This window comes from Alosa sapidissima, chromosome 10 (genome assembly GCF_018492685.1).
Source record: "Alosa sapidissima isolate fAloSap1 chromosome 10, fAloSap1.pri, whole genome shotgun sequence".
NCBI lineage: Eukaryota > Metazoa > Chordata > Actinopteri > Clupeiformes > Clupeidae > Alosa > Alosa sapidissima.
The window spans coordinates 6050996-6065820 of NC_055966.1; the positions used below are offsets into that span (position 1 = coordinate 6050996).

The window sequence follows — 14825 nt, forward strand, 5'->3', positions numbered from 1 at the left end:
ATAGGCCCAAATTGCATTACATAGCATTTGTGAAGCTGGGGCCAGGTCTTATGCACTCTCATGGCAGCCACATCTATATTAACATCTCTCAGGTCTTTAGAGGACATTTTGTCTGCTTGAACATAGTGACATGGTACTGTAGGTTGCGACTTACATAATTATCTGATGTCATGAGGCGCTGGGTTGAGATGGACAGCGAGAGGCACATCTCTTCTACGAGAGAGCAGATGGGCCTTGGGCAAACATCTGAGAACGTGCGTCAGTTGGTCTGAGTTCCTCTATTAGCGCAGGTTGTTAATGATGGGGCAACAACGAGAGAGCAGTGCAATGGGGAAGAAGGGGTGAATACTTGATCTTCCATTAGGGTCACTGCGGAGCCATCAGGGTGCAGATTATGGCACAGAAGCTCTTAGATGAAGGTGCAGGCCACAAACAGCGCTTAACTCTGTATTGACCCTCATCACACACTCCTTTCATGGGAAAGACATCGTGTTGAGACGTGGTTAGGCTGGGGTGGTGGTGGGGGGAGGGGGGGGGTGGCCGTGGCAGGCCGTGAATGATTAAATGATTTCTTGTGGATTATTATTCCATATTCTAAATGGAGGAATTTTTAAGCTTCATAAACAAATGCTCTCGTTTATCAGGGATTAGCTGTAATCTCACTTTCGGTCCCTTTTCTCTGCTCAGCACCCAGCCCGCGGCCCAGCCTGCTCACCCGCTCCCTCTCACTCACTCACTCCGTCTCCCTCGCCATCTCCATCAGTGTTAATGTACTGAAGGGCTGAGCCTATCAGACCACATGCACCCACACACCCACCCCACCTCCCGCCCTCTCGTTCCCGGTGTTTGTTAATGGCCAGGGCTGTGTTAACCCTTTCCCTCCTCCCCACCTCTAATCCTGCTGATGTGAAGATGAAAACGGGCTGCGCTTCTAATCGGTTAATGGAGAGATTGTCACCCATCACACCCCTCCCCACCACAACAACTCTGCACCCCCCCCCCCCCCCCCCCGTCTCTCTGCCTGCTTAAATAGCACTGCTCACGCACCCATGAGACTTGCACTCTTCCACCACTTGTTTTGCTTTATTCCAAAAATGAAATATAATCCTGAATCTCTGCTGAGGGACCCACAACAGTACAAAGTATAACGATATGACTGGCATCAAAGCACGCATGCATGCATGCACACACAAATACACACACAGACACACACACACACACACACACCAACAACCACCAGGCACAGTTTGGCAGAAAAAGTCCTCATAGGCTGATTGTTTCTGCTGGGACAATAGAGATGCAGGGGGAGACGGGGGGCTGCGGCTCAGACAGAAGATGAAGCCGAGGGGGGCAACAGCAGGGACCAAAGTGGACAGTACTGGCTCTTCCACCTGTCACTCTCATAGTTCATCCCGCCTTATCTCCCTTTTGGGCTCTTTGCTCCTCCCCCGCTGGCTTCTCCCTGTGCGGGCCGCAGGCTGGGCGCCCTCCTTGTCTTTCTCCTCCTTCAGCACGCTCTGTCCATCAGCTGACCACAGGGCCTCGGCCTCCTCCCGCTCCTGAGCAACAGCGAGGGTGGGGAGTGTTAAGATAGACACAGACATGTTTCTATTTCTTTTGGCTTTGGTCAAGGGTGACACAAGCTGATTAAATATCCTACATCATTCTCCTTCATTATCCATTTCCTCCTCACTACTCAAATCCTCTCTATTTTCTTCACATGGACAGAGAATCTAAAGTTGTAAACCTAGTTCAGGACTAATACCCACAGTAAGCCTCCACATACTCACCATGTCTCTGTGCTGGGCCTCTTTGGTGAACCAGACAGGCAATGCACATCGCCGACCAGAGGTAACAGCTGTAACCCCATGAGGATTGACCGGGCCAGAGGAGAATCCAATCAGCCGGCCACATTTTGGCTGCACTCTAGCCTAGATGGGGAAAAAAGTGCATGACTCCTGATTTTCCGCCATTGATAAGTGTGTGTTGAGATTTGGGAAAGAGGGCAAGAAGTTCCACCATGACAAGTGGATGAGCCCATTAGGGTGGTTCATAGGCAGAGGAGTGCAGATTGACTGCCGCTGAACTCTTACGACTTGCGGTTTATCGGAAGGCTTATTTACAACGCGGCTCTGGTCATTTTTTCTGGTAATTTATTGTTAATTTGTTTGTTGTATGTCTTGGTGTCACGGGTACGCTGGTGACTACGCCGCTCTGTCCGACATCATTTGTCTTGTGTGTGGAGCGCTTTTTGTTGCACTCTGTGCATGAAAAAAACTATATAAATAAAATACTTACTTAATTACTTATTTAAGGTTGAGAGATTAAATGCTTTTGCTTCATACAGGGACATGTGTATGCATATAGTTCTTGTGACAATGACATCAATAAACATTACATTAACATTATTATTAAAAGTTAAGTAAAGTCATATAGCCTTAATTAAAAACATACCAATATTAGTAATATACTTTAAATAAATACAATTTAACAAAATAAAAACAATTACAATCCAAATTCTAAAAACGTTGGGATGCATGTGAATGAAAAAAGAATGCTATAATTTACAAATCATGTCAACCCTATATTTAATTGAGAATAGTTCAAATCATGTCAACCCTATATTTAATTCAGAATTTCAAAGACAACATATCAACTGTTGAAGGAGAGAAATGTTATTATGTTTCAGAAAAAATACCAGCAACATGTCTCAGAAAAAGTTGGGACATGTTTACCACTGTGTTGCTTCACCTCTTAATTTAACAACATTCTGTAAATGTTTAGGAACTAAGGAGACCAATTGCAAAGTTCTTTTAGAATGAAATGTGGTCCCATTTCTGCCTGATATAGGATTTCAGTTGCTCAACAGTCTGGGGACTTCTTAATCATGTTTTTTATTCCATGATGTACCACATTTGACAGGTCTGGACTGCAGACAGGCTATTTTAGCACCTGGACTCTTCCTCTGTGAAGAAATACTGTTTAAATATGTACAGAATTCGTTTTGCCATTGTTTTCTTGAAATATTCAAGGTCTTCCCTGACAAGACACTGTCTGGATGACAGTATATGTTGCTCAAAACCTGTGTACATCATTCAGAATTGTCAGGTGTGCCAAATGGCCACAGCATAGGCACTAATGCACCTCCACACTGTCATGGATGCTGGGTTTTGAACTGAGCATTATAACAAGTTGGATACATTTGATAGTTGAATAGTCCCTCTGCTCTTTAGCCCAGAGGAGTCCATGATTTCCAAAAAAAAATAATTGCATATTTTGATTGGTCTAACCACAGGACCCTTTTCCACTTTACATCAGTCCATTTTAAATGAACTCAGATAAGATGGTAGTATTTCTGTATCATCATGTCTGAATAAAATGTATTCTTTGCATGGTAGAGTTTGAAAATGGTTATCAGAAGTTTTCCTGAGCCTATACAACGATTTCCTTTACAGAAAAAGGTCTGCAGTGCCATCTGAGGTCTAAAAGACCATGGCCATCTGTTGGGAAAAATCATGTAGTTAAACTTATGAGATATTCATTATGTAATCATAATTTTATATCATATCATGCTTGGAGTACAGCAATAGATGTGAATTGTTTGAACTGCAATTAGGCTTGCTACAACAGTGTTTTTTGCAAAAGGTCATACAAACTCCATGTTGTGTTTATTGTGAAATGCTGCGTCTGTATGTTCTGTGAACTGTGAAATGCTGTGTCAAGAAAATGCAGAGATGAGAAAGATCTGTGGGCAAGGTCGCTAGACAACCCTGCTCACAACAAGAATCCACCAACTGCCGAAGACACTTGTAAACATCAGTGAATGTTCTTAATGATTCTGCAATAATTACATGCAAACATTTGATTAAGTGATTTACCCATTGGGAGTAGTCACGCTTGAGTCGTATGACTATGGGTGTAGTTACGCTTGACTTATGTAGCCACTGAAGTATATAAGCAGTCTTAGAATGTGAAGCTCTTTGGAGTTAGTTTCAACCAGCTGTGTTGTACTATTCTCACTCTTTGCAAAGATTCAATACAATTGTATGATTTTGCTTGACCACTGGCTCCTGTCTCATCTTCTTGATTCTGAATTAATTTACCTACATAACACCATCCAAGATTTTTTTCAGTGCTGTTCCTTGTTTCTCTGGTGTCTCTGAATGTTTTAATGATATTATGAATCCTTTGCAATTTAATTAAATAATCATTATTCTTATATTGTTTCATCATTTGCCCACAATGAATACCTCCACCTCTTTTACTTCTGAGCCTCTCTGGGATGCTCTTTTTTTTATCTCCATTCATGGTTCCAGTTCACCTAATTAGTTGTGAAATGTTCCTTTTATTATTACACAACTTTTCCAGTCTTTTGTTGCCCCCGTCCCAACTTTTTTGAGATGTGTTGCTGCTGGCATCAAATTCAAAATGTGCTTATTTTCCATGTAAATCAAAGCATTATTTTTTATTCACATAGCCCAACGTTTTCGAAATTCGGATTACCAATAATTCACATGAACTCAGATATGAGTGCATAGCATAGGGCAGCCGTGGCCCACTGGTTAGCACTCTGGACTGTTCTAGCCCCGACCAGTGGGCAGCGGCTGAAGTGCCCTTGAGCAAGGCACCTAACCCCTCACTGCTCCCCGAGCGCCGCCATTGTAGCAGGCAGCTCACTGCGCCGGGATTAGTGTGTGCTTCACCTCACTGTGTGCTGTTTGTGTTTCACTAATTCACCGATTGGGTTAAATGCAGACCAAATTTCCCTCACAGGATCAAAAAAGTATATATACTTATACTTATACTTATACATGGTACTTACTGTGACCGTTTTAGCATCCCTTTTTGTGAAAAAGAACTCCCCACCTTCAAAGTCTTCATTTAAATAAAGTATCCCACTAAATGCAAAAGGAGATGTGATTCCAAAAGTTTAATTGGTTACATACATTCTTTGTGATTTCCTCCATGAGGAATCACAATTAAGTAAATGCATAAATACACTCATTGATGCATGACATGTACTAACATGTAGGCATGTAAATGTATGCTGATGAATTACGTGTGCGTGTGCATGTTGGAGTGTAGTCGGGGCCTACCTCATGTCTGTGTGTGTGTGTGTGTGCGTGTGCATGTTGGAGTGTAGTCGGGGCCTACCTCATGTCTCTGTGTGTGTGTGTGTGTGTGTGTGCGTGTGCATGTTGGAGTGTAGTCGGGGCCTACCTCATGTCTCTGTGTGTGCGTGCATGTTGGAGTGTAGTCGGGGCCTACCTCATGTCTCTGTGTGTGTGTGTGTGTGCATGTTTGAGTGTAGTCGGGGCCTACCTCATGTCTCTGTGTGTGTGTGTGTGTGTGTGTGTGCATGTTTGAATGTAGTCGGGGCCTACCTCATGTCCCTGTGTGTGTGTGCATGTTGGAGTGTAGTCGGGGCCTACCTCATGTCTCTGTGTGTGAATGCAGGGGCCTCTCTCCAGCACTGTTTGGTCTCTGGCTCCAGTATGCAGTTGTCCACGTGGACTGGGTGAGAGAGGTCCAGCCTGCCTTCCTGGTGTCCTGAGTGTGGGAGAACGAGGGTCCACTCAAACACTCTTCCATTACACCACAGTAATATTACAGTGAGTGGAATTCATTTCAATTTAGTGAGGAATGACAACAAAGACAATACAATGGGTTGATATGTAACAGAGTGACAGTCAGGCTGTTGTATCCAATCTTTGTTTTCCAGAGCTTCTGTAGAAATCGTAGTTTCTGACAACTTGACTTGTCTGAAATCCATCAAATCTGGCATGCATGCTTTGAAAACTGACAAAATGATTAATGACCTAAAAGTCTGTTAAAGCTGCTATGTTTGGAATCTCTTACTTTTTCAATAACTGGGATTCAAAATACTTTATCAGCAAGACACAGACATGAAGACACACATAAAGAGGACCTTATCAACTGAAGCCTCAACATGACTCCAAAACAAGAGTGGCTATTCTGTACCCGGGACAGGGCTGCGGCAGACGAGATGGCTGAAGGAGAAGAAGAGGCCGGAGGGACTCCTAAAGTAGGAGTGCAGGAGCACCCGCGCACGCTCCCCGATCTCATGCAGCAACCTCACGTCCGACTGGTTCAGCATCCCATCCTGAGCCAGCTAAGGACAGAGAGAGAGAGAGGGAGAGAGAGAGAGAGAGAGAGAGAAAGAAGAGACTTCCATTCATAAGATAAGATTACTTTTTTTTGTTATGCCATGCAACAATGTTGATAGTAACTGATACACCAAGAAGGTAGCTACTTTCAGTCCAAAAAGCAAACAAAAACACAGTGATTGAAGTAGCACAGCACATGACTACTGCATACAGTGCAATCAGATATGTGTGATCCAGTTCACACTGAAGAGAAATGATTCTCATTTTTCTCATATGCACCATCATATTTTTACTGGAAAAACAGACCAAACCCAACCAAACAACCACCCCTCTTATCTCCTACTGACCTTGAGCGCTCTGAGGATTGTGAGACCCTCAAATCTTTCATGAGGTGTGTAAGGTGACCGTCTACCTCTCGGGCTGTCTGCCGCTAAAGTAGCAGACTGTCAAAAAAAAAAGGCAAAAATGTATATGTCCGTCCCCACGATGAGGTGAGACGCCACCGTCTCCACATATTCAGCTTTGTGATTGATTGTGTCCTTTAGAGAATAAAAGAACACTTACAGAGGACAGCTGGAGTATGGCATCGCATTCTTTCTGCGATAAGACGCCATCTAGGACGACGCGGTTTGTTCCATTCAAGGCTCGGTCATCCATAGTGATTGTCACTCCAACCTGTGGCACTGGGCCCCCTGGGTAAGCAAGAGAGGAATGTAGTGAATGAGAATGAGGGGACCAGACAGGCAGCAGCAGAGAGAGCACACCACCGGTGTACAGGGCTGCAGTACCTGCGTAGAAGCCGCTGTCATCCATCTCTTCCTCTTCCTCATTCGGCACCCCACTCACTCGCTCCCTCTCGGCCCTGGCACGACAGCAAGATAAATAGCTCGGAATCCTTAAAGTACACTGAACCTTCAGCCAAACTTACACAGTACATAAAGCCATCACTTTTACACGAACACTCGCTCTGTCTCTCTCGCTCTCCCACACACACACACACCTCCATGTCTCTCTCAGTGACTCTGGCACAATATCTTCTGGGGTCCACAGATCCTGAAGTACAAGAAAGAAAGTGGTTGTAGTTTATATGGAAAACAACCGACCAGGTATTTGGAATAATAAAGAGGGTATTTAATCTCACTGGATCTGTGAAGTTGAAGCTTAGATTTTCAACTCCAAAGTACAGCAACTTCTTCTCCTGCAGAGACCTTTTCAGATACCTGGAGATTTCCTTTGAGGAGGCAAAATGAACAGATTGTTCAACTGATACAACTAAAATGGAAAGAAAAAGATAGAAATAAATACTCAATGCTTAGCCGTGCAGTCTACCTGTGAAGGCTCTATGCCAGCTGCATCAACATCGCCCCCTAGTGTGTCTGAATACAGCTGCAGGTTGTTGAGTGAATCTGTATCAAATGGGTAGAAGAGCAGCAGAGAGCGTAGAGTCTGTATCGCCCCCTTCAGGTCACCAGCTGGTAAAACATCAACAGGAGAGTTAAAAAGGAGAGGAAACAAAACAAGATCAGTGATTGTGTACATAAAGGCTCTGATTTAACCTCCTGACCTTTGAACTGGGCTATGTGTAAATGCTCCAGCTGGGTGGGCAGGAAGTCCTCCTGAGCGGATATCCTTCCAGGTCGCGTTGCCACAAGAGTAACACAAGACTGTTGACAGGCCAGTAATGAGAGAGCGAGTGCTAAAAAGCAACAGAGACAAAAGATTCACTTTGGCTGCTCATATTTTTAAACTCTGTCATGACTAAAATCATGAAGTTGTTGGATGTATTTGTTTATTTCTACTTCACCCACCGGCTGCCTTTTCGTACACCCCGCCGGTCCTCTCTGGCGCCTCGTCCTCAGGGAGGGTCTTGGAGGCCATGACGCACTGTGCCCGGCAGTCATCTGTGTGTTGCAGCGTCACATTCACACAATCTCTCCACTGCTCCACCGCCCGCTTCCAGTCCAATGAGCTCTCCGCCGCAATGGCCGAGTCGTACACCTCCTGGGGGGAGGAAAGGTGTGAGTTGTAATGAAGCATCAATAAGCAATCTTCTGGTCTCTGCATTTCAACCCAGGGGAGATCGTTTAAAAATGACATTCAACAAAATAGCTCCTTAGGCTGAATAACTTATGCGCACAAGATTGTGTGTATGTGTGTGTGTGTGTTTGTGTGTGTGTCTGTCTGTGTGGAGAGAGTGTATAGAAAAAGGCAGTGGAGCATAACTAAAGCAGACTCAGAATCATAGGGATGAGAGAGGTATTTGACCTCCAGGGGAAGGCTGGGAAACACTTTTTGTAGCCTAATTCTTCTGTATAGGAGATCTATGTTTCATTGAGACAGTTAGCATTCAGCCATCAAATTGAGGGGAAACAAGTTTTTTTTCCTCATGAAAAAACTATGCTACATCCATGTGGGTTGATAACAGATCTGTGCACTCTACATGCATCTATAGGTGAATAGGCCTTCTGTAAACTAATAAAATCTGAGTTTGTTTTACTTTTTTTTTTTTTATCACACAGCACTTTGACTTTGTAGTTTGTGATAAATCTGAATTTAGCACCCATATCTCCAGTCTACAGCATCTCTACTCCGTTGTCTCCATTGTCTATCATGGTGTCCATTTCTGACTACTCACCCAGTGCCTCTCCAGCTCTCTCTCTCTGTCCACAAATGCATTATCAGACACCTCGTCCATGCGCCTGTACTTCTCAATGTTGTTTCGCATCTCAAGGTGACTGGGATTGGCCACAAAGAAGGTGTGTGCAGCAGCAGCGGCCTTCTGCATTTTACCCAGCTGAGGATGAGGTGATGCATGAGGAACAGACAGCAGCATTACTTGATTTGGTCAAGTGACATCCCCCATTGTATTTTGTGTTATTTAGGTCTATGTTAAGTATGTGTTAGTTACCAGTTACTAGACTAGTCATGTTAATTATGTGTTAGTTACCGGTTACTAGACTGACATTTTTTAAACCAGTTAACTTTACATACCATAAAGTAGGTAAGCTGGAGGAAGTTGTATGCATTCCGAGTTCCAAATTCATAGTCGATGTCGATAGACACAGGGAGCTGACCGGCCGGGGTGACAACTCTCCCCAGACAGAATTTGGCACACTCAGCCCGATGCTGAACCCAGTCCAGAGCATAGAGGTCCCATAAACTCCCCGTCTCCGTCTCTGTGTCACATTTTTGAAAAAGGCAGATTGACTAATTAAGATGAGCATCACTCACCCACACAGCTCATCGACGTAGACCACGTATAAGCAAATTATTTTAAGTAAGCTGGAATCATAGAGAGACCAGTAAGCCTATTACTCATTGAAAAGTTTTTCTTCGTTTTGAGCTATGAAACAGTGGCGTAATATCTTTACATTTGTATAACTTTCCTCCAAGCACGCACGTACGCACGCATAGTAACCTACACAAGAAAACGACACGCTCGCACAAACACGTAGGCTAAACACCGCTATTTAAGCAAATCATACATGAATAGACTACCCAGATATGATAATCTGTCATCCCCTGCAGACAAACATTCATCGTGACATTTTCGACGTGTCCGAAGAAGAGCTTGACGAATGGTTATAGCCTTCTCGATGTGTTCTGCAGCTTTATCCCAGTCTTCAGAGAAATACGCCCGCACTCCCACATAATACACTTGGTCGTAGGATGGTAACAGGCCACTAGCAAGCCCAGAGGAAATTCCGCTGCCTGCAGCAGATGCAAAACCCCCTAAAGAGAATAAAATACCGATCAGCGCCACGTATACACGGAGGGGTTTTGAGCGTAGCGCCATGGCTCTGAATAGAAGTTGGGAGACAGAGTTGGAGTGTGGATAAGTAGGGACAAGAAAGTGTATACGTGCCCACTGTTGGGCTGTAGCCTATACGGGAGGAGGGAGAATGAAGAATGCGAGAAGAAAGTTGGGAGGGGAATTTTAAAAGAGGTGTGGCGAAATGCAGATCACAGCTACCTGCGAATCCGATTCAGGCTTTGATACTGGTAGTTTTCCCATTTATCTAGCCTAGTCTTTCTTTGTGCATTACATGTCATAAACTGATATACAACAGCTTTGCTTTCAGGAGCACTGCTAAAACACATAGCCTAATAACAGTAGCCTAGTCCTTAATAAAATACTGAATCTTAAGATGTTTTTTGTCAAGTAGGCTATGCCAACATATGAGAAAGCATCTATCACTTCCAATCCGCCTGGTGGCAGTAGATCGTACAATGATGTAGGCCTAAACCAAAATATACGCTTTCTCATGGTCGGAACTCTAGACTGTCGGACAGCATCGTAATCTCTAGTTTAGTGGGGAATTGAAATGTCTCACGTTGCATTTTTAGGAATTCAAACCACACATAGAAGAAAAGTTAAGTCCAGATAAACTGTACATGCTCTGCTATAGTCTGATTTGTGACATTATGTCAGTAACGTACTTTATTACACCTCAATTATTTTTTTAAGTTGTGGCTATTCGATATATTACGGCTATATACCACGACCCTCGAGCGTGTGGTGCGAGGCTGTTGAGCGTCCGGCCTTGCTTGCATCGGCTGAAAGCACTGGACCCATTGGGAGGTATTGATAGCACTTCACAGGGAAGGGGCGAGTAGAGAAAGGGGGAGAGGTAGCAACACCGGCCTTTATTCTGACTCGGAGACGTGAAATCTGGGGCCAAAACAAAGACGATTGAACTTGAGACGGAAAGGCGGATTCGGCTTGCAAGAGATGGCGGAGGTTAGCGAGGTTTTGATGTCGGTTCTGTCCACAATTCGGGTTCCGAGGCCCGGAGACCGTGTCCACAAAGACGAATGCGCCTTGTCATTTGCCTCTCCGGTGAGTCTAGTCAAGTGTTTTCTGTTTCACTTAACTTTAATGGTAGATATCCACCTTCCTGTTTCGCTCTGCAGCGTAGTTTAGTGTGTGTATGCTTGCCGTATTTCTGTCTCCGTCGGTTTTTATTCTTTTCATTCAAATTAGCTAGCTAGTTAGCAAGCAGGCTAACATTAGCTAGCTCAATGTTTGTAGCTAGCCTGCTAGCTTACGTTTGGTTTACATTCTATTTTAGTTGCTCTGTCTCTTGTGCATTAATCATCAGCAGCCATTAAAACATAAACTATTAATTTCCCATTGTGGAAGAGTGAACCAGCTACGATTACGTAAAGTTTCGTCTGAAGTAATCTCATCCTAGTGTTTACAAGTTGAAGTGTAAATTGCAGCATCATTTCGCTAGCCAGCGTTAACGCACGTCTTCTGTCTTGATGCTATCTCCCCTCCTAGGAAAGTGAAGGTGGCCTGTACGTCTGTATGAATAGCTTTTTGGGATTTGGCAGCCAGTATGTGGACCGACATCACAAAAGGACTGGGCAGAGAGCTTACCTTCATATTACTCGGATCCGCAAAACGCAGGTAGGACCTAAGGGACGCTCCTGACAGGCACCTAGGTAACAGCCTGTCTTCATATATCCATGTTCTGGGACAGCCAGTACCGGCTGTTTGACAATTCATTCTTATGTACATATTTTTAACAAGCACTATACAGACACTGGCAGACACATAGTAAAAGTAGGTCACACTTCTATTAAAAGTGTGTTAGCATACGCCTTGTGTTTTTTATTTGAAATATTATTGTACCTTTCTACAGTAATAGTACTACTATCTTAATTACATTTCAGAAGGAAGATGAGAACAATTCTGGCTCAGGTGACCCTCCTAAGAAGAAGCCCACAAGACTTGCCATAGGTAAAACACACAATCTGTGGCCTGTCTTACTAGCATAATGAGTAATGATATAAATTCTAATGGTTTGTCAACTGCTGTTAATGGTTGTGGTGTTTCATCACTGTTCTTTTCTCCTATCGTCTGTTTCAATCTTTTAGGGATAGAGGGGGGCTTTGACGTGGAACAGGACCAGTATGAGGAGGAGGTGAAGGTGGTCTTGTTCCCGGATAGACAGGAAGTAACCTCAGACGATCTGACATCCATGCCTGATGTTGTGAGAGAGCGGGTGAGGCATCCCATCATTATACTGGGAGGTTATGGCAAATCTATATGTCAGCCTGTTGTATTGTACTAATAGATTTGTAATGGAATGTCAATTGTGGTTATGCTCAAAGACTGGCAAGTGGTGTGTTTTTACTGTACATTGGTCCCAGTTTGCCTTAGTTGTATTCTGTGTAAGAGTGGGTTTTCTGGCTATTAATTACATATACAGTATATTGTATTGACCGACTCATACTCATATTGGAAGTGCACACAAGGTCTCAGACATGTTCATATGAATCTTGTCTTTGTCCTGGAGGCAGAGGCCATCAACTGTACATCATATTTCTGTTTAGTACTAATTGGGTTTATTGTGCATGTGTGTGTTTGAATGTGAATGCAGGTGTCTCTGTCCATGGCGGGGGTGATTGCGGCAGACTCGGTGTCCCATGCCCTGCAGGTGCAGCAGTGGGATGGGGAGGTGCGGCAGGAGTCCCGGCATGCCGCTGAGCTCAAGCAGCTTGACAACGGTCTCAAGATCCCACCCAGGTCTGATGGCAATACACATCCTCTCTCCTCTTCATTGATTTGCCCACGTTATGTTCACTTTCATTCCCCTCCATTTGTCCTCTGGTCTCTGTCTCCCTCTGTTTATTCTCTGGTCTGTCTCCTTTCTTTTCCCTCTGTCTCAGTGGATGGAAGTGTGAGGTTTGTGACCTGCAGGAGAATATCTGGATGAATCTGACAGATGGCAAAATCATGTGTGGGAGGAGGTATTTTGATGGCTCTGGGGGCAACAACCATGCCCTCCAGCACTTCCAGCAGACAGGCTACCCCCTAGCAGTCAAACTGGGCACAATCACTCCAGATGGGGCAGGTATGTGTAACTGAGAGCTTTGTTACCTTTCTATCACAAGCGCTTAATATCCTTTTAGACCAATATGCATTCAAGTAGGCATCTTTATTGCAGTCTGGGGTCTGCATGTCATGGCTTTTAATAAAGTGACAAGATTCTTTGCAAGCTGGTGACCTCTTGGTGACCACTGTATACTGTCTGTTGCAGATGTGTACTCATATGATGAGGATGACATGGTTTTGGACTCCAAACTCCCAGAGCACTTGTCTCACTTCGGCATCGACATGATGACCATGGAAAAGGTGGGGAATACACGATGATGACTAGGGACAAGTGATGCTCTATAGTCTCTCTTCTAGCACCTCCCCATATTTTCATATGCTAACCATTATGGTCACTTAGCAAATGCTATGCAAAACAATAGCAGTACACTAACATTGTAAGCGCAATATGTATAGTAAAAGCCATGGCTTTTTTTTACATACTTAAATCTTTCAATTGAAATGTTCTCTCTGCCTTCACACCTGCTCTTGTCCCTTCTCTTATCCACTCTCCCCTCTTCGTCCTCAGACGGAGCGGACGATGACCGAGCTGGAGATAGCAGTGAACCAGCGCGTTGGGGAGTGGGAGGTGATCCAGGAGTCGGGCACCACACTGCGGCCTCTCTGGGGACCCGGGCTCACCGGGATGAAGAACCTGGGGAACAGCTGCTACCTCAACTCTGTCATGCAAGTGCTCTTCACCGTGCCGGACTTCCAGACTAAGTGAGTCTCTGCACCTGCTCTCTGTTTTGTTTGTGTGGCTTTGTTTGTCTTGTTTGTGGACTTTTTATAACTGCGTAGATTTTCCAGTTTTTCTTCAAATTTCATAAGTTTAAATGCAATGAATGATCAGAAGTGGTGAAAAGGTAAACAGTAATTTCTCTATATGAAAAGCTTACACTTTTAAGGGTGATAAAGCTCGGTCTCTTTCACATTTTTTACCCTTCTTACCTGAGCAAAGTATTTGCCGATATTATCTCCGCTTTTCTTGCTCACCATCAAAAAAGTTTCGGTGGTCTAATCTGAACAAAAGGTAGGTTACAGGCTACCACTTAGAGAAAACACTCATTAAACGCAATCGTAAAGAAGAACACTGGGATGATTTTGTTTGCACAATATTATGCTATAGAGTATAGACTAATTATAAACTAAACTGAAGTAGCCTGCATGCTATTGTAAACGCTTGTGGAGTGTGCTAGTAACATGCGTGGAAATAACTTGCACTAGGCCTACTTTATTTCCTTTTTTTACTCAAAGAGTGAGCTGAGCAGCAGGGACTAAATGTTACCCGTTCGCTTACATCAGGTGTTTTATGAAATAAAAGCGTAATTTAAGCTGTCATCTGGATAATTAGAAATGGGGTACATGGCCAAAGTATTGTGATGGTATCGATTTGAGTTGAGATTTGAGTTAGGCTACTTTGCGATTCCAACCCCCATTCCACAATGTTTGCAAGGAGCCTTTAAAAAAAAAAGGAAAACGTTTTCCTTTCAAAATAATTTCTTTCTACTTGCCTGGCATTTGCACTGAGATGTTGTTCAAACAAAAGAAACATTTAACTACATATTTGCAATAGGATAAAGCAATGGGTTTGCTTACATGCCCACACACTCTTCTGCAGTTCCCATCATGTCACAGTTCAAGTTGAGCATGAACTGTTGCACACCTGAAATCTGTTCTTATCTGAGCTTCTCTCTCTGTCTGCTCAGGTACGTCTCTGGCATCGACAAGATTCTTGATGAGGCGCCAAGTGACCCCACCCAGGACTTCAAAACCCAAGTGTGAGTAACTTTCTGCCTCGCTGTAACCGAAGA

General features: G+C 43.9%; 2 protein-coding genes across 5 annotated transcripts in view; one reads left to right on the plus strand and one right to left on the minus strand.

Moving 5' to 3' along the window:
* Nucleotides 1-1233: 1233 nt before the first annotated feature.
* On the minus strand, nucleotides 1234-10034 carry p3h3 (prolyl 3-hydroxylase 3). Its single transcript, XM_042105978.1, has 16 exons — nucleotides 9627-10034; nucleotides 9120-9304; nucleotides 8764-8922; nucleotides 7937-8129; nucleotides 7693-7824; nucleotides 7458-7600; nucleotides 7270-7359; nucleotides 7129-7181; nucleotides 6917-6990; nucleotides 6693-6820; nucleotides 6476-6571; nucleotides 5983-6133; nucleotides 5433-5550; nucleotides 4823-4898; nucleotides 1791-1931; nucleotides 1234-1559 (listed from the first exon to the last, which is right to left on the minus strand). The coding sequence occupies exons 1-16, from the start codon at nucleotides 9922-9924 to the stop codon at nucleotides 1401-1403; spliced, it is 2196 nt and encodes a 731-aa protein (XP_041961912.1). The 5' UTR covers nucleotides 9925-10034; the 3' UTR covers nucleotides 1234-1400.
* A 595-nt stretch (nucleotides 10035-10629) lies between these two features.
* The window catches only part of usp5 (ubiquitin specific peptidase 5 (isopeptidase T)), a 35385-nt gene continuing 31189 nt past the window's right edge, over nucleotides 10630-14825 (plus strand). For 3 of the 4 annotated variants that reach the window (XM_042105976.1, XM_042105974.1, XM_042105975.1), the window contains exons 1-9: nucleotides 10630-10968; nucleotides 11413-11541; nucleotides 11808-11874; nucleotides 12012-12139; nucleotides 12518-12663; nucleotides 12807-12991; nucleotides 13178-13272; nucleotides 13541-13734; nucleotides 14721-14792. In XM_042105976.1, coding sequence (XP_041961910.1) covers nucleotides 10861-10968; nucleotides 11413-11541; nucleotides 11808-11874; nucleotides 12012-12139; nucleotides 12518-12663; nucleotides 12807-12991; nucleotides 13178-13272; nucleotides 13541-13734; nucleotides 14721-14792 — 1124 coding nt within the window. In that variant the 5' untranslated portion in view covers nucleotides 10630-10860. The remainder of the gene's footprint in view (nucleotides 10969-11412; nucleotides 11542-11807; nucleotides 11875-12011; nucleotides 12140-12517; nucleotides 12664-12806; nucleotides 12992-13177; nucleotides 13273-13540; nucleotides 13735-14720; nucleotides 14793-14825) is intronic. The other variant, XM_042105977.1, reaches the window with a different exon arrangement.

Coding starts and splice junctions, on each gene's coding strand:
- p3h3 (XM_042105978.1), bottom strand. CDS start 9,924: ATGGCGCTACGCTCAAAACCCCTCCGTGTATACGTGGCGCTGATCGGT. Junction 6,991..7,128: donor TCACTGAGAGAGACATGGAG/GTGTGTGTGTGT, acceptor CTGTCGTGCCAG/GGCCGAGAGGGAGCGAGTGA. Junction 4,899..5,432: donor TTCACACACAGAGACATGAG/GTAGGCCCCGAC, acceptor TTTTGCATTTAG/TGGGATACTTTATTTAAATG.